The 24,503-nt window shown below is 36.1% G+C and overlaps 2 protein-coding genes across 2 annotated transcripts in view; one reads left to right on the top strand and one right to left on the bottom strand.

The window, feature by feature from the left end:
- Positions 1-8,033: 8,033 nt before the first annotated feature.
- Positions 8,034-22,739, bottom strand: LOC137473333 (cytosolic beta-glucosidase-like). The gene is given in 3 exon segments (XM_068189211.1): positions 8,034-8,356; positions 12,546-12,618; positions 22,680-22,739. Coding segments are annotated over 3 exon segments (456 nt in total).
- ADGRA3 (adhesion G protein-coupled receptor A3) overlaps positions 22,383-24,503 on the top strand; it is a 70,522-nt gene continuing 68,401 nt past the window's right edge. Inside the window, exon 1 of the mRNA XM_068188778.1 lies at positions 22,383-22,390. The gene's annotated coding sequence lies outside the window, so the exon portion shown is untranslated. The remainder of the gene's footprint in view (positions 22,391-24,503) is intronic.

The following is a 24,503-nucleotide window of genomic DNA, read 5'->3' as shown; positions in this document are numbered from 1 at the left end:
ATATTTCTGACAATAACTACAGTAACAAACTGTAGATACACTCTGCTTTGTAGTCAAGCATGTTTATTTCTTAGTTAGTCATAAAAGTAAGTAGATGTTTAAATGCTACTGCAGAATCTGCACAGTCTCCTGTCATGACTCAAAGGCCCTTGCATGAATGAGTCCGTACTAATAATTTCAAAATTTAGCTCAAAAGATAAGGAATTATCATAGAGTAGACACTGTATGCAAAGCAATTAAACTGTTATGATTCATGTAACACTTAATAAATGGTTAAGCATTTAAGCACTGAATAAAGTGAACATCTTTAAGTATCCTGCTTTGCATCAGTCTGAGCTGAAAACTTGAAATGGGTTGTTCATTTGTGGGTCATTACATGTTGAGTGGCCTTGACAAACTGTTTACTCAGAGTAGTGGGCACAAAGTCACATGGGGATAATGTTACTGACATTTCTTCATGGAGTGCCTACAGCTGATGGGTTTAAGAGCTATATTATCTTTGTACAGAGGGACCCATTTCAGCCAGCATTCCACCATGCTATTTTACTGGATAAAATTATAAACTTAATGTCAACCTTCATATATAACTAAACCTGTGAAAGGTTGCACTGATTAGACTCAGACCACATACACATTTAAAAGTATTTTTGGGCTGAAAAAAAGGTAAAGGCAAATTTTACTTAACTCTTGATGTCTTCCAATAAGCATCTACCTCCAAGCTAGTCCCATTCATTTGTTACTATGCATAAAGAGAACCATGTCAACAGATTCATTGCAGTGGGGTTCATCAGACCTACCCTAAATATGTACTTCAGGAAAAGTCATTGTACATTCTAAAACATTGTCGAAACAACTAGATTTGGTAAATGAATTCCATTTCATCGAACAGTAAGAATTCTGTGTTTCTTAATTTCTTTGCATCTTCAGAGAAAGTCAAATCCAGATATCTTGTCTACAAACCTAAAAGTAAACAAAACTCCTTGATAAACTGCTGTCCAATGCCATTTAGTCTCCAGACATGACTTGGGGTCAGATATGGAACAGCTCAGGAGGTTCTCTTCAAAGACAGCTGGTAGATGACCAGTCTGCTTCAGATAGAAAGAGAACCTATCTATTGGTTTCAGTGCTGGAGAAAGGTCCTGTGCATCTTCTACTTAGTTGTAAAAAAAGAGGTAGGTGGCATGGATTTTCGCATAACTGCAACTCTAAATTAAAAGGAAGAAGATAGAGAGATATCTTTTAAATGAAACAATTTTTAACAAAAACCGTTTTTTAACAAAGTAAGGATAAAATAAAGAATTCAAATAGCTAAAGTAAAAATTAAGCATGACAATGTAAAAGTGGTCACAAAAAATTATTGAGCTATGATATGACTTCCATGACTGTGATCATTTTGGACAAATACAACAGGGATACTAGCGGTTATCTAAATGAACTGACATCTTAAAATGCATTTCACTTGTTATATAGTAAGAAGATCTACTTCCAGTAAATTACTAAAGAGAATACTACCAAAAGAAGGGAGGTGAGGAAGGAATTTCCAGAAGGTTGGAAACTGGGCCAATACAACAACTATAGGTAAAGCATAAAAACAGAGCTTTGCCAGGGTTGAACAGTTTTGACCACCTTGACACAAAGGCAGAAGCTGAGTTATAATGACTTAATGGCTGTGTACAGGAATTAGTTGTAACACAGACCTTGCTGTGTGTGGGAGGTTGTATTCTGTAAGGATATGATGAGATGCAATGGTCAGATTTTTAGGTGCACTCAACTTTACATCCTGCACAATAAGAAGTATGAATGATAAGCACTTTTTAACGTGGTTGCTCTGCTCAATGAAGAACTTTGACTTTACAAAACAAGTTTAGGAAAAATGTATGTATGGAGCACCTTTTCTTTTGCTTCCACACCAAGATTAAAACTACTTATTTTCCTTTCAGCTAAACATTTTTTCTGATCACATCACTTTAATCTGATTTGCTTAAGTTTTAGCTTCAGGAATCATTGGTCATTGCTGAATGCAAATAAGCACAGAATAAAATTTTATTAGGTTTACACCACTGATCTTTCATAATTTTAAATGTTGACTTTTAAAATTTTCTGTAAAATCAGTCTGAAATACTCCCATTGTTGACTGGCATCAAGTAGAGCAGGTCACTTTATAAAAACCCATTCTCAGTGATGTAAATTATAGGGTTATTATATGTATCCTAGAACAAGAGAGAGCAAAAGTTTTATTCAGAACAGATGTAAGAAAGGCCATAAAATCAGATGCATTACCCTCTATCTTTTCTAAGCTACAAACTAAAACTAGTTTTCATCAAATTGCACTGACCCTATTAACTTAATTTTCCATGAAGTGACCTTTTATGACTAACAATGGAAAAGCAAAACTGTGCAAATATCCATGAAGACAGTGAAATGACTTATTTTAATGAGAAGACTAAAATATCTTTCCTGCATTAGCATCTGCTTATTGTCACTGCTCCTTAACCCCTTGGTACTGGCAGTCACCACGTCTCCTTGCCAGGAGTAGATGTATGCCAGGAAAGCCCTACTGCTAGCATCAGAAAGATAATTTCTGGAGTTCAAAAGATGATATAACACTGGTGTGTCATTTCAAATAGTAAGACAGATATCAAGTACAAAGGTAATAGGAAAACACTAAGGCTCCTACTCTTTATAGCCAGCATGAAAAAATTAAATTACAAATCCCAAGGTGACTTTTTTATTTATATCTTCTACAATATATTATGTAATCCAGATGGGCTCCTAAAAAATCTTCTGCAGAACTCATAGAGGTTCTATCAATCTGAGCTATAGACACAAGTCCACAGTGTTTTCTCCAAATGTTACCACAACTGCATCAGGGTTCAGCAGTAGTTTTTACCCATTAAAATTGCCTTGTAAGCTCTGGTACCAATATTGGAGCTATACCTTTTAAACAACCACCTAAAGCAACATAAGGCCCATTAGTAATGATCACTCAATCTCCAGATGTTCTGAAGAAATAATTTACATTAATATTGATGGTGTCAATAAGACTTTCAGATTTCCAGTCATCTCTGTTTTTTAAGGATTAAGGCAAACCAAACTCATACAGGGAGAAGGATGACATTTCCCAGGTCCATAATGGTTTTGCAGTAAGAATTGACTTCTGAAAATTTTAAAGGTAACAAAAAAGGGTTAATAATAATTTTGCTACATTTTAACACTTGAAGCAACCTCACTGCACATTTTCTCTATTATGAGATGCAAATATTTTCTCTCAAGTGCATGCTGACTACAGTTACAAGACCCCAGAGCTGGCAAAAATGCTCAGCACACAAAATCTTCCAACCAGGCACGTAAAATGGAATGAGGATGCAAATTTTCAAAATAGATCAGTGGACAGCAACTCCCCAGGAAAAACATAATTCTGATGGGTGCTGGTCACATGAAAATATAATCCTTTCATTTAAATGCCTGAATGGCAGGCTGACTGCATGTGCAAGATGCAAGCGTGTTGAAAAAAGCCTGATACTTGAGAGCCTTACAGGTAGATTTATTCTAATAAAAGCATTTTTCTCCTTGAGACTGTGTCTTTTAAAAACTTCAGTGCCACACTCAGCAAGGTAACTAAGATGATCTTTTATGTTTCAAACTTGGTTAGCTGGATTAGCTGTTTCCTCCAGAATGTTCCATTCTCCATCACTGTGCCAGCATCAGGACAAAGATACTGTCAGTGTATTCAACATTTTGCAATGGTGTAAATTCAACATTTTGCTCATTAGATCTATATTATATTTAAGGCTTTTCATTGTGTTCTATGAGATTTTAGATGGAGTTTGAGGCACTGGTCTCTTTAGCCACCAACCTGAATGGCTTGACAATAGTCTATCTGAGAAACCATCTCTTACCCTTTCACACTGCCACTGCTGCAGACTGCTCAGTCCTTCTAACTGCAAGAAGGAATTAGCTCACCTCTCTAAAAGCTCATGACTTTTAACCTTTCTTGTCCCCTCTTGCTAAGACAGAGATCAACTTTAATTTCCTGGATGTGTTGTCAAAGCTAGCCAGTACTGGGGATGTATTTCTAGAGGCTTAAAAGGAATTCACCTTGTGTACAGATTTAGCAGTGGCTGACATGAATGTTTCCTAAAGGACAATTTGTACACTACTGAGAGGTCACTGTAAGTTTAAATATCAGGATACTTTAAGCTCTCAAATAGGCATTTTTATTTTTGCTTACATGCAAACACAAACAATATTGCTTTTAAACCTTCTGAAAACACAAAATATTGAAATACACATCATAAGCTCTGGTTCAAAGAGTATCAATTATCTTGCTCTTTTACTTGAACTATCTGGTTTACTGCAGTAATTGGAAAAGGCCAACAGTGGCCTTGAATTATTATTTGGTAAGCTAAGAGGTTCCAGACAGGAATAGGTCTCTCTCATGCTGGTGGAATGTAGAAATCAGTCTTTGCTTCAGAGACTTGGACTAAATATACCGAAGTGTGTAATAACCTCAGAAACCTAAATTTCATAAAATTTTTGTGGGTCTTAGACAACCACATATCCTTATAAGACATAGATGCTTGTGACATATCTATCCCCCAAGGCCTTGCTGTATTGAAACACAGAACTGGGAAATGTCTAGAGAAGTAGAAAACACAGCAAAAAGTAGGAAGAGGAAGACTAAATTGCAAAGGTTAATAAAAGGTATGCTTAGGAGGTTATGTATGGCTTAGATCATTATTCTTAACAGTTTCTGAACCAGAGATTTTGTTTAATCCAGAGCAGGAAATTTGTTCTATACTTCTATTATATATTCCTTGGTATTTTCAGGTTCAGCTTACTGTGTATTGATGTTTGAAAATGCCAACACAGAATGCCACACTACATTCTTCTTAAAAGGACAGTATTAGACTTCAACTTAACTTCAAATGAGTGATCTTAGGGATTTCTGCCAAATAGCTTTTTTAAGACAACATTTACTGCAGCAATCAATTACAATCCCCAGATTTCAACAGTGACTTCTCCTAAACAAACAGGTGCATATACATCCCTTAGCACAGCAAGACTCAATAAGATTGTTTACAAAGTACTTCACAATAAATCTCACATGTAGTTTGCTTCTCCTTCTGAATGCAGCACCAGAAAAACTCATTAAATTCAGAGGAGATACGTGCCTGTGCCTGAGAAAACACCCGTGCAGAAGAGAAAGGAATATACTAGAACTTAAAATTTGAAAAGCAAATTCTTGCATTTTGCAATATCAATTAGCAGGAAATACATCTTGTTTCTCGAACTTTTGAATGGGGTTCTATTTGTCTTCAGAGGGACTGGGTGTGTGTTAACTCTTTGCTAATGAGACTACAAGGTATACTACATAAGCTTAAACTGGGAAAAAAGAGCTCCTTTGCTGCTATGGGATCCTGTCCTCTCATATTCAACCCCTATGCAGAAGACACTAGCATATCTCATCCTAATTTTCAGATTATAAATTATATAGTACAATTTATAACATCTAAGTGCAACCAGCTATCATTTATTTTTTACATTTCAATTAAACACCTATATTGGAAAAGATTTATGCCTTTTGTTAGAAAATGAAGAGAAGTAGAACTGCATGCCTGAAAAATGTGAATGTCAAGTAAAATTTTCAGGTTGTCTCATACCTTCCAGAGTAGGCTGACTTAGTTTCTCTGGATGTATCTGTGAGTCAGGTAGAAGCAGAAATACAGAAGAAAAGATTCTTCTGAGGAAGTGTCTGTATAAGTGTTTTGTGGAGATAACCCAAAATTTTTGGATTACAGATATTAAGGAGCAGTTTGTCAGTAGAAAGTGAAGGATTGTCCTTTTCTCCTTTCTATCATCTTCTCTCCCCCTTCCGATTCCCTACCTTCATGCTGAAGTAAGGCATAACATCAAATTCTCACAGACTCAATATCCCCTTGCCTACAATTTCTGTCTTCTTCTGCACTGACACTTAATGTTGAACAGCTCACTTGTTCTTCTCAGGGCACCTTCTAGGGTAAAAATAATTGTATGAAAATACTTTAAAAACTTGGTATAAGCTTTAAGCTAAAACCTGACATATCTTAGGAACAATACATCTACGACATCACTGCTTTAAAAGACCCTACCTCCACCAAGTCAGAAACAGAATGGTTTTAAAGGTTTTCAAATGTCCTACATCTTAGGTGTGAAATTGGTAGTGAGTCAGTTGGTATGAATGATTGTATTTGAAAGGACATTGCTTTAAGCTTTCTAATTCTTCACATGCTCTTTGCAAAAATGTTTATATAGAAGATGATGGCCTTTCCATGCTATGCAGTTACAATTGCTTCAACAGATCACTGCACAAGAGAAGTGAACTCCTGCCTAATGAAAGTTGGCCTACTTGGAGTTCTGCCAATGCCCTTTCGTTAAATGTAAAGTTCATAATATTAATCAGGCAACTGCTTATACTGGGGATCAAGTGAACATTTTCTGAAATTACAGCTGAGTTTTGTCAAAATGTTAGCTTTCCTTACCAAGTGCATTCAGAATGTCTGCTTGCTATCTCCCACTCTGACAACTAAATAATAAAGCCCATTCAGTAGGCAGCTTGCTGAGGTTTTACAGTGCCTGCAGCCCAAGCTGAAGGAATATCAGTACAGGAAAGAAACCATAACAACTCAGCCAAATTTAAATTCAACACACCACAAAAAGCATTCCGAGGGAAAGACAAGCTGTGCCAGTGAAAGTGGGCCATGTATTGTAAATTTTGGTGGCAAAGAGAAAGCTTCAATTCAAGACTCTCTGGGATACTGGCACATGCAACTGGCATGCTCTGCAGGGAAAAATGGCTGGTTGTCTGTTTACTGCAGATTTACCAGCTCCGCTTTTCTGAAATCTTGAAACAATGGCTCCTCCACTCTCTGGTGAAAACCTTGATCTGCAGGATGCAGAGGATATGCTGCTGTCCACTGAACAGCCAAGCTCTACATGACCAAAATTCTGCAGAAAAAGATTGCTTTTGCTGGTACCACTGTAGTACAGTTAAGAATAACTTGAAGAGTATTTTCTAAGTCCTATCCTTTGTAGACTTCTGTCTTTGCAGTCTTCAAACCAGAAGGAAGGAATTGCCAAGGTAAATGCTGCCTTAGAAGTATAAATAAATAAATAAATAAATAAATAAATATTCTTGGTTGAACTGAGATGCAGAAGAGTAGAAAGAAGAATTAAGATTCAGAAGTTCATTCAAATATACTTTTCTTTTTTTTTCTCCTCAGAATATATCCTCCCAGCATACAAGAGATCTCAGCCAGCTTCTTTGATTCTTCCATTGTTTCTGGTTCAGCTTCAGTTGCTTTTTTTCTTCACAATTCTTTTTATTTCTTCTTTCTTCCATTCCCTCTGTTCTGTAGGCACAACTGCCCTTTCCTGTATTTTTTAGTGAGTGACCTTAAGCTCTCCCCCAGTCCACACTGATGGAATTAAAATAAATTAATCAGAAGTGAAACAAATTTTATATCTGACTTCTAGCAATCTGACCACTTTATTTATGTGCTCTATCCCTTTACACTTAGACACTGCCTGCTGAAACTGTGAAGACTCTTCTTTTCAGAGCTTCTGTTTGCCAGAGAACTAAGCATAGTTCCTATCAGTCTGAAGAATCCTCTCTAATATGCTAAAGGAAAATGTCTGGGAAAAGTATGTCCCTTAGTGCAAAATAGTCAATGTGAAGTTCAGCACATAGGAGTATACTGATAAGCTATCTAAATGCACTTGCCAAATGAGATAACTTGTCTATTGTAAGCCATCCAAAAATATTCTCATGGCTAGGATCCCAGTAAGTATAAACATTCTGATGAAGCAAAATGATTTAGAGTTACAATTAAAAAAACTGGAGTAAGCAAAAAGATACATAGGAAACATAATAATAATCCTATCCCAAAAGATTGTGCTATCCGAGGGGATCTAGACTATTAATTAGTAAGTTGTTGCAAACCTATAAAAAAATCATCCTATAATTACTCTGAAAAAAAGTTGCAATTTCAAAGCTACACTGCAGAATAGCATACTGGATTAATTATGCCAGACTGCAGCAATAACCTTGAATTAAAGCTGCAACCTTCTATTTTTAAGAAACAATTGCCTTTCTGGTTGATGAAACCTGTCGTCCCATCAGGTAACAGACGTGACCAGGAAAGAGAAAAGCAATAATGAGTCAATCCAAGCTGTTTGATACATTTCAAATCTTCCTCCCACAGAGTGTAGCTGCCACAAGCTACATCACCAGTCTGGTTCTTGCAAACTCGATCTCCTCCCTGATGAGTGAATATGTCCCAGACATTAGGGCCCTTTCCATCTGCATTCCAGCCTTCTGCTTGAGAAACAAAACTTGGTCGTTACACTTTTGACATCAAAAGACATATGTTGCAAGTAAATAATTTATCACAAAGTAGGTGCAAATCCCATGGGCAAATTGAGAAGTATTTTCTACCCATTCCTTATATTATTTAAAGTAACTAGGAACTTTCAAGCATTAATATACATTTGCAATAGGTTTTGCATTTATTCATACTTTTACTTGCTGCTAATTATTTGAAAATTATGTTTTAAAATAACATTCAGACTTCTAACACTTTTTATACTTCCTTAGCCAAAAATCAGATGTTTGCCACTCTTGAGATATTACAGGTTTTCACAAAGGGCATTTTCTAATGCAACTTCCATCCATAAATGTAAAAGATCAGTCCATATCAAAGAAAGCCTTTAGGGTATGAGAAATACATCCAACAAATAGGCACTTATGGCTTTCAGGATGTCCTTTGAAAATCTTGACAGTTTGTTAAAAAGAAAGGAATGCCATTATGAGCCATGGCCCTAGGCATATACAAGCTGAATTAATAACACAGCTCTACAAAACTTCAGCTTTTTGTTTAGCCAGACATACACAGAAATTAATTTTGAATGTTCAAAAGCACTGCACCATTTTCCCCAAACTTTCAGAGTTTTATAATATTTCTTCACAATTTCAAAATTGAGATACACAGGTTACCATTAAAGTATTCAAAATTTAGCTGTTTTCTGAGATCTAACAACATATAATAGTTAATTTGAATAAATGCACCTCTCTTCATTAGAAGTTTCTTTGTCTTTCCTCAGCCATGCTATAGCTGAGGCAAACATTACATTTTTTTTTGTGGAGAGATCTGTAAACTTACTTCCCTCGTAAACCCCTGTAAAACCCTTGTAAACCCCTGTAAAATGTGATTTAATCATAAAATTTCAATTAACCTCAAAATGGCCAACCTCATTTGCCACCAAGATTTTTCAGAGTCCCAGTGAATGCACTGTTCCAGGGTTATTCTTTAAAAACTAAAATGACATTGTGTGATAAAATTATGTATAAATTAAATATCAGTTGGGTTATAAGATTAATAACTATATAATAGCTACATATCAATCCTCAATAAAAGTGTTTTAATAATCAATTAGTATCATAGAAATTAGAGATGGAGAAAAACTATTAGGAGGTCATTGAGTCCATCCCCTGCCAATGCAAGATTGCTCCCTTAAGTATATTCAGTACTTAATATACATCTGTCTTATTAAATCTAAGTTTAATGCAAGGTTAAGCATATTGAAGACACTTAATTTAAAGCATTACTAAAATCTGTAATATCACTTCTATAACCTAGCTTTTCGGAGATCATTGTCACATTTCATGGTCTTTACAGAATTTTATTGCAGCACATGAACACCCATACATCTACATTTGGTTGGTCAGTAAATTAAATTTTACATGGGACAACCTTCAAAGTAGGTCAAATTTTAGATCCAGACAGTTTGAGCTTTTCTTAATCCCAGATTTTATGACAGACTTTGTGCTCTGTCTGTACGCTCCTCAGAAAAATACAATACTACAAGTTTTCTATATCCTGTTTCAAATTTCAAACATGACTGCTGAAATAAATAGTCATCTGAGAGAAGTGCAGGAAATAACAAATAACAGTAATTCTTTGATGGTACCTAGAGTTTTGAAGCCTTTAAGAGCAGGCTTCCTGCCCCATATTGATTTGATAGCGCTCTTTTTTCAGTCCGGCTGGAATGAAGGGAAGAAAAGGCTGCCATACCAGGCAGTTAACACTCCTTCGGTTAAGAATTGTCATCTCGACCAGAGGCTGAATGATCCCACTGCTTTGTCTGCCTTCCTCCAGCAAAGGTAGTGGGAGGGAGGAGGAGAAGCATTTGATTTTCAGCAGTCTAACACTACTACTCCAGTGGTCATTAGCCACTGTAAAGCCCTGATGGGGCTGCAGCAAACAGACCCACTTTCAAGCATTCCAGACACTGTTCAAAGAGACTTCTCCGTACAGCATCGAGCATCTGAGCCACCTGATAATGGGTAGGAAAGAATCCAGTCGAGGCAACAGAAAGCTCTAGATACGCTAACACATCCTGCTGAGCCACAATTAGTCTGTAGAGAGCTGTGCTCTGCTTCAATGAACCAAGCTTGCACCGCTAAGCTTGCTCAGAAACTTCCATGCTACACAGCACTCCACAGTGTAGGCATAACTGGAGTTTTAGTGAGCTTTGGGGCCAGGAAAGAACAGTGATGAGGAATTGATTTTACACTCAAAATACTTAGGTGTGAATTGGATACCAAATCAGAACATGACATGCCATCAAATGAATAATATAAATTATTATGATACATGTTTCCCATACTCTGCAATTATTACAACAGAAAGAAATGTAATGCTTTTCCACATAGTGAAGCTATTAAAGCATGAATATTACTGATAAGAGTATTTAAGTTTTCATGTACTTTTACAAGTACACTTGTCCTCTAATTCAGCTGTCTTTTAACCTTTGAGAGTGAAAACTTCTTGACCTTGTCTCTGACCAAAAAGTGTCATTTTGCTTGAATTAATGCAGTTCCATTATTTGGCATATGAAAGAAGTGAAGAAAACCACTTTAACCATTAAAAGAATTTTTTTGCAACTTTTCCCAAAAAAAAAAAAAAAAAAGAAAAAAAAAAAAGAAGGAAAAAAATCAAGCAGAGAGTTGAAATTTAGCATAGAAATGGCCCTCAGTAAGAAGAAGTGCTTTTGAATGTTCTGGTGCAAATTGATTTTGATTTGACTGAGTCATGAACCTTTGAAATCTGCACTTTGAGCATGCAGAGTACAATTGGTATGATTTTTTAGCGCTTTGAAATATACAGAGTGGAGAAGGTTGTGCTGTGCATAAATACATAGCTGAGAGTAAAAAATAAAGTAGCCTGTCAGCTCATGCCTCTTCCACTGTGTATCTTGTGATATGCACAGCAACTGAGTTTGGACTCTACAAGAACTATTGCTTCAATCATTCTGCCTCTGAGTCGGAAGCTGCACAGCCTCTGAAGCTTTCAGGAGAAGGAATTCCCTGTTGAGTTTCTTACTTCTGCAGGAAAAGGGTCATTTGAGTAGTGTCTAGACCATATTATAGATTTTTTTTTTATGTTTTCTTCACTCAGTAGCCTTAAGAAAGTTCATTAAAAATACATTAAGACAACATTAAAATTGCACATCTAGCCACTCAAAAGGCAGGAAATTATAATGCACACACAATTCACATTTTAAAAATTAGTTAGAAGAGCTATGTGCATTGCAGGACTCAAGTTAGAATCTGGCCCGGAATATTGATTCCCTGAGAACTGCAAGCTGTGCAGTCTATTAGGTGAAGTGAACTGAGCTCGTTAAAAGGTACTGAGCATGGGCAAGTACTCTCAATTTCAGCAATAACCAAGAACTAAAGGCTACATCCTCAAAGACAATTTAGGATCTACAACTCCCATTTAGGTACTGAAATCAATGGGACTTAAGTGCCTGTATGCTGCAGGGTATAATATGAGAAAATCAGGTCTATATGTATTTCAACGGTTTATAAAGACAGATTTATGAAAGGATAAAATTTGGAGGGGTTATGGCTGTAGGTGTCCCTGTGTTTATGTGTTTAAATTCCCTAATCTGCAACATATTTTCATATTGTGCTGGGAAAATCCATTCATCAGTCCCTCTATTCACTTGAGAACATGACACTTGTCCCTGGGAGACAGCCCCCACAAGTCCAACTGTTAACCTCTCAGTCCATTGTTTCTCATAATCTTTGGAGATGAGTTCCTAACTGAAGACTTGTTATGAGTACCAATGTCTGATTAGGTAGTTCTCCCACCCAGTTTCAAAATAGCCAATAGCAATCTACTTGAACGAGCTCTACAGAAAGGAATATATGCAATAAAGCAGATGAAAAAATTACTTATGACTGCTTCCTCCTCCCCCCACCCCTCTCGCCCCAATAAGTAGCTCCATTTCCATTACCTAGCCATATTTATGAGATTTGAAACATTTTTTACCTAGTTCTTACTCCTCAAGTCAGAAGTGTTTAAACAGAAGTTCTACATGGATTTGCATCAGAAGTAGCGTCTACATAACAAGGTGAAGATCAAACACTCTCCTTCCTGGGCCCAGACTTTTTGTTCACTTAAAACTTCTTTAACACTTTGATAGCTAAAAATTGACACCTTCAATTTGATATGCTGCTGCAGCTGCACCTCAAGCAAATCCAACTGGAAAAGCAATATCCTCCAGCACCAGCTGCAGAGGACAGGTGAATACACAGCATTATGTGTGCTGTGGAGATGTTAGTTTCGTTTGCAGACAACACTTTCTGGCTTGATCACTCTTCCACTTGTTACAAGCAGATTCTATATGGAAGACAAAAATAAACCCTGTGCAGCTTCACACACTGAAGGGTAAGCCATGCACTTTGCATATCTTGGGACTAAAGCGGAGAGGTTCAGTCAGCTACCAGTGAAAGTGGAAAAGGCAGCAGTGGAAAAGACTAGGATGGTGACAGTAAAAAGGCTCCTCCTAGTACAAACAATTAATATGCAAAAGAGATCCCTCTTTCCCTTCACTTGCCTCTCACCTCCCATCTCCCATACAGAGAACTTTGTGGACTCTCTATTCAATAAAATTCCTTTAGCCACCAGGCAAAAAATAATTTCTACCAGTAGGCTTCCAAAACCAGCAGCACCTCTTCTTTTCTGGCATCAAACTTTTTTTCCTCATCCAACACCAAGAAAATGTCCCTGCAGTAGCTGAAAAAAGATATTTTAGCCATTACATGTTTTGCAGTGGAAACCAATGAGTAGATGAGCAAGATTTGTATGGGAGTACAAACAGAACAGCTATCTTTCTCCTTTAAAACCCCGTGGATGCTCATTTTTTTAGAGCAGCAATGACAACCTTATGGCATGTGTGCCGGAATCAGCATCTGCAAAACAGCCCTCAGGTCTCTTCCTCTACCTTCTGTCAATGCTGTTACTGCTCGCCTGTCAGCAGTGTGAAAAGGGAGCAGCAGCAGGAGGAGAATCATGTAACAAGTGGGATGGGTTGAAAGTAGTTTACTGTCCCTCTCCTGAAATCTGCAACACCTGGCACACTAGATGGCACTACTGCAATTTTTTTTTTTTAAACCTATTGGTGCTTTTCCCCCATTTATTATAACCCTACTTCCACACTGCTTTTGCTGAGGTCAGTATTGGCACATATTGGACTGGTGTAATATATCACCACTATTCTTCTTTACTCCACTTAACTCTCTTGACTCAGAAATCTTTCTGGGTGAAGACCTACTTTTGCAAAGCATTATACACATAACTGACATTTTCTTTGATAATGAAAATAAGAAAGCTTACTATACGTAGGAAAGCCACTAATACAGTCAAAGCACATACTTTTGCCAAGAATGCACACAATAAAAGAATCAACTTCTTAGAAAAAAATAAATTCCTTTGTAGAGACATAGGGAAGCTGATTTAATTCCAAAATGAATATTGCAGAACCAGGCTGTGCAGATGCAATGCAAAATAAATCAGGCTTTCACAGCAGGCATGTATTTCCTCAAGTGTCTTACATAGGAAAGGTAAAAGCCCCTTGAATACAAAGGAACAAAGGGGGAAATGAGGCACAACATACTAATTTGTTCCCAAAATGCATGCTGACACAACGTCTAGGCAAATATACATATCCTTCATGTGTATTATACAGATGATCAAAAATTGATAAAATTAATTAGTCAATGTTATCTTGTTGATGCTACATACTCAGGCTTTCATCTGCAAGATACGGACAGTTACCAGTAAAACTCACCAGAGCCACCTTAAATCACGATTAATAAGTATTAATGAACTAGAGTAATAATGCTTATTTTTCACCTCATTAAATGTTACTGGTAGGCACCTTTGAAAATGTAAGTAAGATTAAATTTTTTCCCAGAGAATAATACAATTCAATTTCACAGGAGATATAATAAAAATATAACTAAATAATAGGGGGAGAGGGGCAGACAGGATATAGTAACAATAAAAATCCAATAAAAAGTTTTCTAAAAATGCTTGAGCATAAAAAAACAGCTAAAAAGTGCCACTGCTGATTCCCTATCAGGAATCAACAGAGATGGGTTTTGAGAGATACTGAGTAGGAGGAAAATATTCCATAAGCAGTCTGGGGGAGAGTGAACAAAATTTGCCTCAGAGGTAAAGACAGATTCACAGTAATGAGATATCAGGTTATATCAGGTAAGTAGGCAGATTCTGAAAGATGCAGGGCTTCAAAATTCAGAGAAGCTGCACTGATAGCAACTAAGATGAAACATTTCTGGCAACCCAGTTTCTACATTTGTGATCCCACTTCTGGTTGTATTTCTGGATTCATAACCCACTCCTTACTGCAGTGGTGTGACTTGAAATTAAATCTTCATTAGACCCTCTGCATGGCTTCTGGGATGCACCCACCTTCTTACTCTGATAATTTCCCCAACATCTAACAAATAATCTGGCCCCAATGTGAATTTGAGTATTTCACTGTCCCATGCTTTTTTCCAACCCATTTAGGTAAAAACCTTTAGGAGAACTACTAAGCTCTATCTAGAGGCAATATTTTTCCAGATTACTTTAAAGGCCTTTATATTTGCACTGGCACATATGTAACCAAATGACCTCAACCAAAGTATGCATAAGAAAAAACAAGCAGAATCCAAATGTATTTGGACAAAGATTTTTCTATCTTCTGTGAGTTCTCTTTGTAATTGCTACTCATAAATTTAGCTTCTCTCTCTGGCAACATAATAGAGCAGCTATTGAGAAACAAATTTACTAAAACACTTTGAAGTCTGCCAGATAATCTTGATTTTTTAAATAGTAATACAAAATTAATGAATAGACAGCAGAAGATATACTGTCATATGTCTGACTTTTAGCCACATACTGTAATCTTTAAGATATTTTAGCACTAGGCTTAAGGTGTAAATTATGGAGACACCATACTGTCTTACACCGTGACTGCAATAGAGAACTCATAACTTTGATTCCCTAAATTCAGCCTTAATTAGAAGCCTCTCCTGGATTGTTGATTAGTCTTTCTTTTCCCATCACCAATGTGTCAAAATTCTGTTCCCAAACTTAAATCAAATTGGAAATGAACTATCATGTTGACTGAAATGAAGGGTGATGACAAACAATGAAGGGTAATGATAAACAATAACTTTGAAGGGAGGCATTTAGTGCAGTACACAAAGATTAGTATTACTTCTGATCACATTTAATAGCTTCAATAATGAGCTAGAAGAGGGAGTAAATGGTACATTAATGAAATCTGCAGATCTATTAAACTAGGAGGAGCTGAGCACACTGCTGAAAATAGAGAAATAATTCAAGGGTTCTTGGGAAGATTAGAGACACCAGCAGAATATTGCAATGAGATTCCATTTAGAAAACAGATGAATAATATTTTGGTAAAAAATCAACAGATGGTAACAGGTAAAAATCTGGAGAGCTGTAATGCTGGAAGAGATTTAAAATTAGGAACATCAGGAAAACTAGGCAGGAATCTGTATCTGAGCAGCAGATAGAAACTGTGAAATTTGGGCAAAACTATTAAAGAATAAGTAAACAAGTAATGACTCATATTAAAGCAGCTCTGCAACCATCAGTTTTCTTCTGTGTATAGCATGGGCACTGGAAAAACAGACTATCAGTCAGATGGTTAGAGATTTTACAGCTACGGTACTTTTTCCTGGAAGAAAACTTAAAAGTAAGCTATTCATATAACAGTGTTGTCCTTCATAAAGTGAATGACATAACAGTGAGCCACTGGCTAAAAAAACATTAAAAAGTCCAAGACTGAAGAAATAAAATATTCTCCCACTGCTTCTGGTAATTGAATCATGCAGCTTGAATTTTTTTTATATTCCTGAGGAAACTGCCAATGGATTGCCAGCTGCTATGAGCTTTCCAATAGCAGATATATGGGTACAATATCTTGGAGACCTAAAGCTAGTTGCGAGCAAGTTAGCTGCATTTGGGGAACTCACACAAATTAATCTTGCTGGGAATAACTCTACACAAACTATAGTGGAGGGCCAGACTAGTGTTACATCATTCCCTGAACCAGAAAAGTCTCAGCAATTCAGCACAGCAACAGCATTAGGATGTATAGTAAGTTTGTAAAGTGATATTCCATATTGGTCATCAGTCTTCAGAAGTCCTTGATAGTTCTTGGATGTTGAAGGCAATTGTCCTTTATTGCTGAGTGCCTCCATACAGTATTTTAGAGTGGGCTTGTCTGCTCAGGAGTTTGTCACTGTCACTGCATCGTGACACAACACTGAGTGCGCAGAGCAGGGCGTTGATCCACAGCTTTAAATTTGCACACTTCAGTAGAAAACCTGGCAAAAGCCCTTTTATGTAAAAGCACGCTCTATTCATTTATATCTTGGCATGTCCTGCTGTTCCATACTTCTGGATCACTCATCTTTTAGGTGAACAAGCTTAAAAACAACAAGCCATCATGCAAAAATATCAGGATAAAAAAAAAAGGAATATATATATGAAATACAACACAAAAATACAGGCAGGCCCTCAGGTCCCTTGTGAATGCACTCTGTTTGCTGAGACAGCACCCTTTCACTGGTGTTTCAGGGAGAGCTGTCTAAATTTTCCAGAAACTGAGAGTTTCAAGATGTTTGCAGAGCTACCTACTGGCAAAAATGCTTAATATGATTTTGCCAGGAAAATGTCTGCTGCAACTTACCAGTTTAGCTGCAACTGGTTGTAAAGACACATCTGAATTACTTTAGCTACACTTGTTTATTTTTAAAATAGAAGGCAAAGTCTTACACAAGCCTTACAAAGTGGCACAATTTCCCTGTTTATGCCATGAATCTGTAGGCTATTTTGCTACATAGCTAAATCTTCAAAATCATGTATATAGAATCTTCACATCTTGGTTCTGCTTTAAAATCACTATGCCTCATTTTTTACACCAGGTATACTTTGAAATCCCAGCAATTTACCCTCTGGAACATAATTTAAATGTCCATAAAAAGAAGTCAAATTTAGCTAATTTGAAAATGTATGTCCAGTATCTGTTTGTTTTGCTGTTTCTGAAATGTCTCCCTTCTTAACAGGTAAATCATATTTACCCTCAGAAATATGTTGTATTGCTTGGTTTTTATTGCTGAAAGATTATATACATGATGTCTATATTATTCTCCCATTCTAACATTCACAACTTGCATGTTTCCTAGCACAGGAATGTTTTTAATTTCTTTTGACCGCAATGCCATCAACAAGACGTGTACTGACATCATATCACATGCCAGGGGGTGAAAACATTGCTGAGATGTTTGAATACTTACAGGCACAATATCTGTGGAGATCACTAACCAGAGCCAAACAAATTTGAAAGAAAACTGATACTGTGAGAATCCATGGCTGAATAAATATTGGTGGTGCAACATGATGGAAAGCCTGAAAAACTGGGGCTGGTACCAGGCACCAGAGAATATACTTGAAGGAGACATTACACATGCTGGTACTAAGGGAAATGCTTTCAGCAACATCCATGAGACCATAAAAAAACAAAAATCAACACTATCAGATAAACCTGTTTTTAAAACTGAATTATCACAGAAACATTTTTTTTTCATTTATATACAGGCTTTCTCACCAAAGCAATAATAACCTAAAATTTCTTAACAATTTTAACTGACTTTTTTTTTTTCTTTCAAGGTTTGGGTTTTGGCATGGTTTTTTGTTTTGTTTGTTTGTTTTGGGGCTTTTTTATAGTTTTAAGTTATTTTAACACAATCACAGAATAAACCAGGAAAGGACTCTGCCCAGACCAATTTTACATCGGGGATATATTGACAAAACAAAATTATTTCAGCATTTATAATATGTATAAAGTCCTGCTGAGTCCCACTATTTGTTTTCAGAATTAGCTTGATATAGTGCAACTAGTTTATACAGCACTGAAACTGTATCTTTCATTTTCTTTTTCTTCCAGAAATTCTGTTTCTCAAATCACTGACTATGACTAATGACATTGACTATGACTTCAGCAAATATGCTTGAAAAGCTTCTTCCACCACCAGTCAGGATTAAGAAATCCCATTATATTAGTCCATTTACATAAACTTCACTTCCCTGTATCAGCAATATAGAACCATTTACTGTTAAATGGCAGCACACTCTGAGAGACAGTAGTTGATATTACTTTTCAAAAGATTTGTGCTACCCCATTATCCTGTAAATGTTTTTTCCTTTTGCAAGAAATACTATCCATTGTACTTCTTTTCATCCTGCAAAACAGTAGTGAGCACTATTGCTTGCACCTGGAAAAGGAGATGTACAACAGTACTCTAATTTGACAAATTAATTCAAATACCTATTTGAAATTCAGTAAACATGGGTTATTTTCCAAATAACTTGAGTTTTATGCATAATTATGCACACACATATACACACAAATATATATAGTCTTCCAAACAGTAGTACAGATGTGCAGTGATATCTCAGGACTATGTTATTCTGGAAATACCACAAAACATGCACCTGACTCTGAAACTAATCAAATAGAATGAAATGAAAAAAAAAATCAACACAATTTTTAACATAGCCTTCTATTTCTTTATTTCAACACACAAATTTTAAAAAATATTAAAGAATACAGTAGGCATCATGAGGCAGCACTGACCTTTTTACCATCACAAAAGTTGTTTCCTTAATAAAGAAGTCACATGGAGAAATACAGTGTCTCATTCAATTTAAGCTCTTTATGTCTTCCCTTATATTTTAACTTGGCACAGAGGAAACTGAACTATGACATAGAGTAGATTAAATCAAACATAGTTTTCCCCTTCTGCCAAAATACTCCAGAATTTTATAATCAGACAACAAAAAAAAGTGGAGTTTATGGGTAAGCAAGTTTATTTTTAGATCAAGCTCCTTTGATTGTCTCTTAATTGCCCTTCAGACTAAACTGGTGAATAGAACTAGTAATGGTTGTTGTATGAAAGTTTTTGGCTGCTGCATGATCAATATCCCGTAGGAAGCAACAGTTAGAGAGCTCCGAGGATGTGGATATTTGGCACACATCCATACTGAGTTCTTAGAAATGTTTCTGGTTCCTCACATTCCCATGGAGGTATGTAGAAAAAAATTGTGTTTAGGTAATGAAAAGACAACATCATGATCTATGGCATAGATTGGGGCAGGGGAACAAAGGCAACCTTTTATTTTCTAGCTTTTGAAAAGCAGATTTTGTGAATTACCACTATTTGGCAGAATACATAAAGCAGTTTATTAAATGTATTTAAAATCTGTCCAGTGGTGGTGCTACTACCCACATCACTCTCCTCTCAGTCTGAGCCAAGGCAAGAAGTTGGAGCAACAGAAAGCTGTTACCTTTTATGTGGACCTTGCTGTTGGTTGCAGTTACTTGTTTCCTTGCCAAAGAGTGAGTAACTTTATGTTGAGTTCCAAGTTCACCAGCAGACTGCTCTACAGATTACCAATTATTTTATACTCTGTTTCTGGCCTGTGTTCATGATCTTAGCCTCAGTTTTGTTTTGGTTTGTCTTTTGCATTTTTTTAAAACACAGCCTTTGGCAGTAGCAGGAGAATGACAGGGGAACTTTTGTTGGGCCTCCAAATTCTATCATGGAGACTGCTCCAGCTCTGTAGGAGCAGTCCAATCCACTTAATGAAAAGATGATGGGGGCTGAAGTGTTCTCAAAGCAGACAGAATCTTTGGCAAATTACACAACCAAACATTAACAAGTTCTCCACTGAACTTGCGTAATGTGTATTTCTTCTCCAAGGCTTACACTGGGTCCAAATTTATGGAAGCTTAATAGATATGGCAAGAGAGGTAAGCTGACAAGAATGTGTCATTGGTGTCCCAATTTTTATTCACTCCTCAGTCAGTGCCTAGAGTGCTAAATCTATCTTGTTTCCTTTCTGCAGAAATTTCATGCTTTAGATGCCTCTAATCTAAATATCTCTCTGATATAAATTTGAGACTGAAAACAAAAAGGCAGCCAGACTTGTGGCCTGAAACAATGAAGAATAGATGTAATGGTTATTAGACATCTTAAATGAATTTTTGCAAGGGTCCAGTTCTTGTTTAGCCTGAGACAGGTTAGAATATGCATTTTTCAATAACCAGATGCAGTGTCTTAAGCAGCACGTATTGGTTATCCTGTGCTGAACCCAAAAATTCCTCTTTCTTTTTCCCCTTCTTCTTAGCATCCTGGGTATCTTTTTGATAAAAAGTGTACCATAATGCATCATTCTGACAAGATATCTTGGTTCTAAATCTCAGTTTTTAACTGTAAGAAAAAAAAAAAAAGTCATAGTAATTTCTTTTTAGACCTCATCTTTCCATACTCACTGTTCTCCTCCTTTTAAATATCTTAGTCTGGAATTCCCCAGGGTACAGTGGAAGAAATGCAAATTCTATCACATTTCCACAAGTAGAATACCCAAAGGTTTCCATTTTGGACTCTATATGGACACAGGCTCTACAAACAAAATCAACAGAAGCATTCCATTAGTCATTGACAGTTGGATCAAGTCTTAACTTTCCCCACAAAAAACAAAATATTTAATGAACTGGTATAAAACAAAAAGAGGAGAAAATAACATATGAATGGTATCAAAAATGTTTCTCCATCAAAATATTATTTTTATATGACTGTAACTGATATATTTAAAGGTACTTTTGCAGTCTTCTTTTAACATGGCTGAACTTCCACTATGTCATGGGATGCAGTTACAGAATACAGCCCTGGATTGATGCTTAGAACAGATCCAAAATATGTATCATTCATCATGATTTGTGTCTATTGGTTATAGAGCTTGCAATTGTTATTCAGCTGGATTAGTGCCCTAACTATACCTTTGCTATTCAAAGAGAAGGTCTAAAATGAACAATAACTTTGTTCTCCTACAATAGTTCAGTGAGAATATCAGCATAAGAGAGCAAACTGGGCACACTTTTGAGAGAAGATCTTGTGATTATTGTAATTTCTGTTTATCACTACACCTGTTTTTTATCCTGGAATACTTCATAGCCATTAATTTCTCTAGGCACTGGTTTGTTCTCTCTTTAAAAATACGGTGATATTAAAATGAAACTTTTTCTTTTTTTTTCCCTTGAATACGCTGAGTTTTCAAATGAAAGGCGTTCACAGATGAAACAATGGAATGAGAACATAACACATAGGGAATAAACACTGCCAAAAGAAAAAGAATCCTTAAAATAAAAAAAAAAAAAAAAAAAAAAAAAAAAAAAAAGAAAAATATGTTCATACCAATTGTTTACTGCTACAATACTAGAAGCATTCAGTGCAAAAAGATTATAATGGATTATAATGCTGTTATGCACAGATCTTTCTCTGTCCCTGGAAAGACACTACACAGGAGAAAAGAGCCCCTAATGAAAAGAGAAATGATTTTTCAAAGGCCACACAAAAGATCAATATCAGGATTAGGAAAACATTTAGATCTTTCATCAGGCACATGTCCTTTCCAGAGGACAATACCTATCTGTACCTTCTCATATCTACTGCAGAATTACCTGGCACTGAGCACACTTCTGAAAAGCTAAGGAAACATGCAGATAGATGTTTACTTTACAATATATAGAAATTGAAAGCTAGAAGTGTTTCATTAGCTTTAATTGTCTTTCATATTGAGGTATACACTGAAAGCAAATATACAGCTCTGTTTTGTTCTGGCAGGCATGTCTGTTGGAATGCACAACAGAATTTGGAACTCCGTATGTTCCTTCAAAAACTGACATTAACGGAGCTTTGCAACTGAAATGTTAAAATGTCAGAAACAAGACCTGAAACCCAAACCCACGTATCTCAGCTCTGCCTTCTCTGCAGAAACCTGCATGTACTGCTGAGTGAATGCTGAAATATATCTTTTCATCCATACCTTTGCAATAGCAAGTTTCCTGTACTGCAATAGCAAGTTTCCTGTACTAAATTTACTTTGCATCTTGAAAGATTAAAAGTTAAATGATTGCCTATTAAAGCCAATACTACAGAATCTCAGCTTCTATGGAGAAGAAAATATTAAAGGCCTGTGTTCTGTACACAACTAAAATAGGAACACTGTAATGACATTAGAAATTACCTTTTTATCATTCAAATTTTTCCTGTGAATCTGTAAGAGAAAGAGGTGATTTTATAAAAGACATAATTAGATCTGCTTTTGAGGAGAGTTGTGATCACAATCTACTAAGAAGATGGATAAGTATTTGACTATGGAACTAGAATTTTTACAAAAGTGACAAACCTGTCTGAAAACAATAGCTTTTCCATTGGACAGCATCAAAAAACTGCTATGCTTTTCCATCGTGACTTGCCTCCGTCACTGTCAACTTAAGGCACTTTAAAATTTATCCTCTTAACAATCATTACAGCTTGAATAATATGTTTGCTTAGTTATTCATCACAAAGATAAATTAAGGAAATTTTTGTTTAAGGCTGGGAAAAGGAAAAAAAATTGTTTGGTTATTTGACCATAATTCAGGGAATTCTATGGAGTAATGCCATTAACCCACTCACAGCATTTGATACTTGTAACCTCCCACGAGTTCATTCATTCTGCTCAGACAGGCACTTCTGCAGGCACTGTGTCTCTTTGTGATTCCTTGACCATGGTACAATCTCTCCTGGGTGCTTGTCTCCCATGCAATATCACTGCATCATTTAGTGAGATAAAGGCTTACATGTAGTTATTCTGAGACAGGAACCACATCAAGAGGGGGAGAAAGAATTCAATTTTCCAAACATTGGCAATTTCATAATTTAATTTGTTTCTTAAAGCTCTGTTTCTTTCTAAACAATGTCCATACCAATTAAAAACAAATGCAGTTTGGATAATCTGTATAAGTCTATCAAATAGGAACAGAATGGTAAAAAAGCACTGAAAAGAACATATCTATACTCAGTGTTCTCTCAGATAAATTTCAAAGTCTTCAGGTATGAGTCTTGCTTAAAGCTCCGTAAGAAAAAATCCACAACCCTTCACGTAAGGAAAAGCAAACTGTTACATGACTTAAGATCACAAAACTGGATGATATTTTTTTCCCCCTCAAACTTAATAAGTGAACTAGAATAAAATTGACCTCTGGTCAATGATCATATCTGAGAAATTTCAGCTGTGAAGGTGAAAAAAGCTTGACAAAGTCATAAATAGCTGAAAAGGACAAAAAGGAAACATTTAAAAACCCTATAAATGTCACTATGCTCTCCATTTGGATTACCATTGCTAATACTTTTACAATGCAGTACAGACAGCAGTCTAAGGTGATCAATGGAACAACAACATGTCTTAAAATCTGTCTTAAAAAAGAGGAAAAGTGTCATGAAGATTAGAGTTGAGATCACAGATCATCCAGAAGACCACCTGCAAAGGAGTAAGACAAAGAAGAAAAGAAAGTCTGTTTTAGCCAGCTTCAGTTTCTTGCTGGAATAACCTTTGAACCTCTAAGTCATCAGTTTCCAAACACCCAGCTCTACTGGCCAATTACTCAGCAGAACATGACATGATCAATGATCTGAAAGTTTTCAGCTGGTTGTATTGATCAAATATATAAACAAAACACAATTGTCAGCTGCTTTGAGTTTACTGCTGATGAAGTGATGTTTAAAACAATTAATGAATTAATGCTCAAACAGAGATGGAAAAAAACCTTAGCAGATATAAAAGAGCAAAAATATTTACTCCTCAATTAATTTGCCTTTAATTATTATTGCCTTAATTGATTTTTTAAATTGTTTGACTGGCAAAACAGAAGTGTGAGCTATAATTACCAGCTACCTATAATAGCTTTTTCTTTTCATTTTGGGTTTTTTTTTTTTCTATTTCTGTTAATTATTACTAAAGTGAAGGAAGCAGGATTGCTGGTGCTGCCAAACTCTTTTCAAATTATTGGTGCTAAAAAGATAAATATCAGAAAATGCAAATTATTACAAAACGTGAAGGTTGATTACTTTTTGTAAAAAAACAGGCAGATGAGCAAATGCTATGAAATGCTGAGGCAGGGTTGGGGCACACAAAGGAGTTATGGTAAACTAATGAGCTTCCAGGTGTCGGCTGAGCTTGGGTAGCTAG

The sequence above is a fragment of the Anomalospiza imberbis genome, chromosome 4, assembly GCF_031753505.1.
Source record: "Anomalospiza imberbis isolate Cuckoo-Finch-1a 21T00152 chromosome 4, ASM3175350v1, whole genome shotgun sequence".
Lineage (NCBI taxonomy): Eukaryota > Metazoa > Chordata > Aves > Passeriformes > Viduidae > Anomalospiza > Anomalospiza imberbis.
The sequence above is the reverse complement of the archived record's forward strand: the minus strand, read 5'-3'. Positions and strand labels throughout refer to the sequence as shown.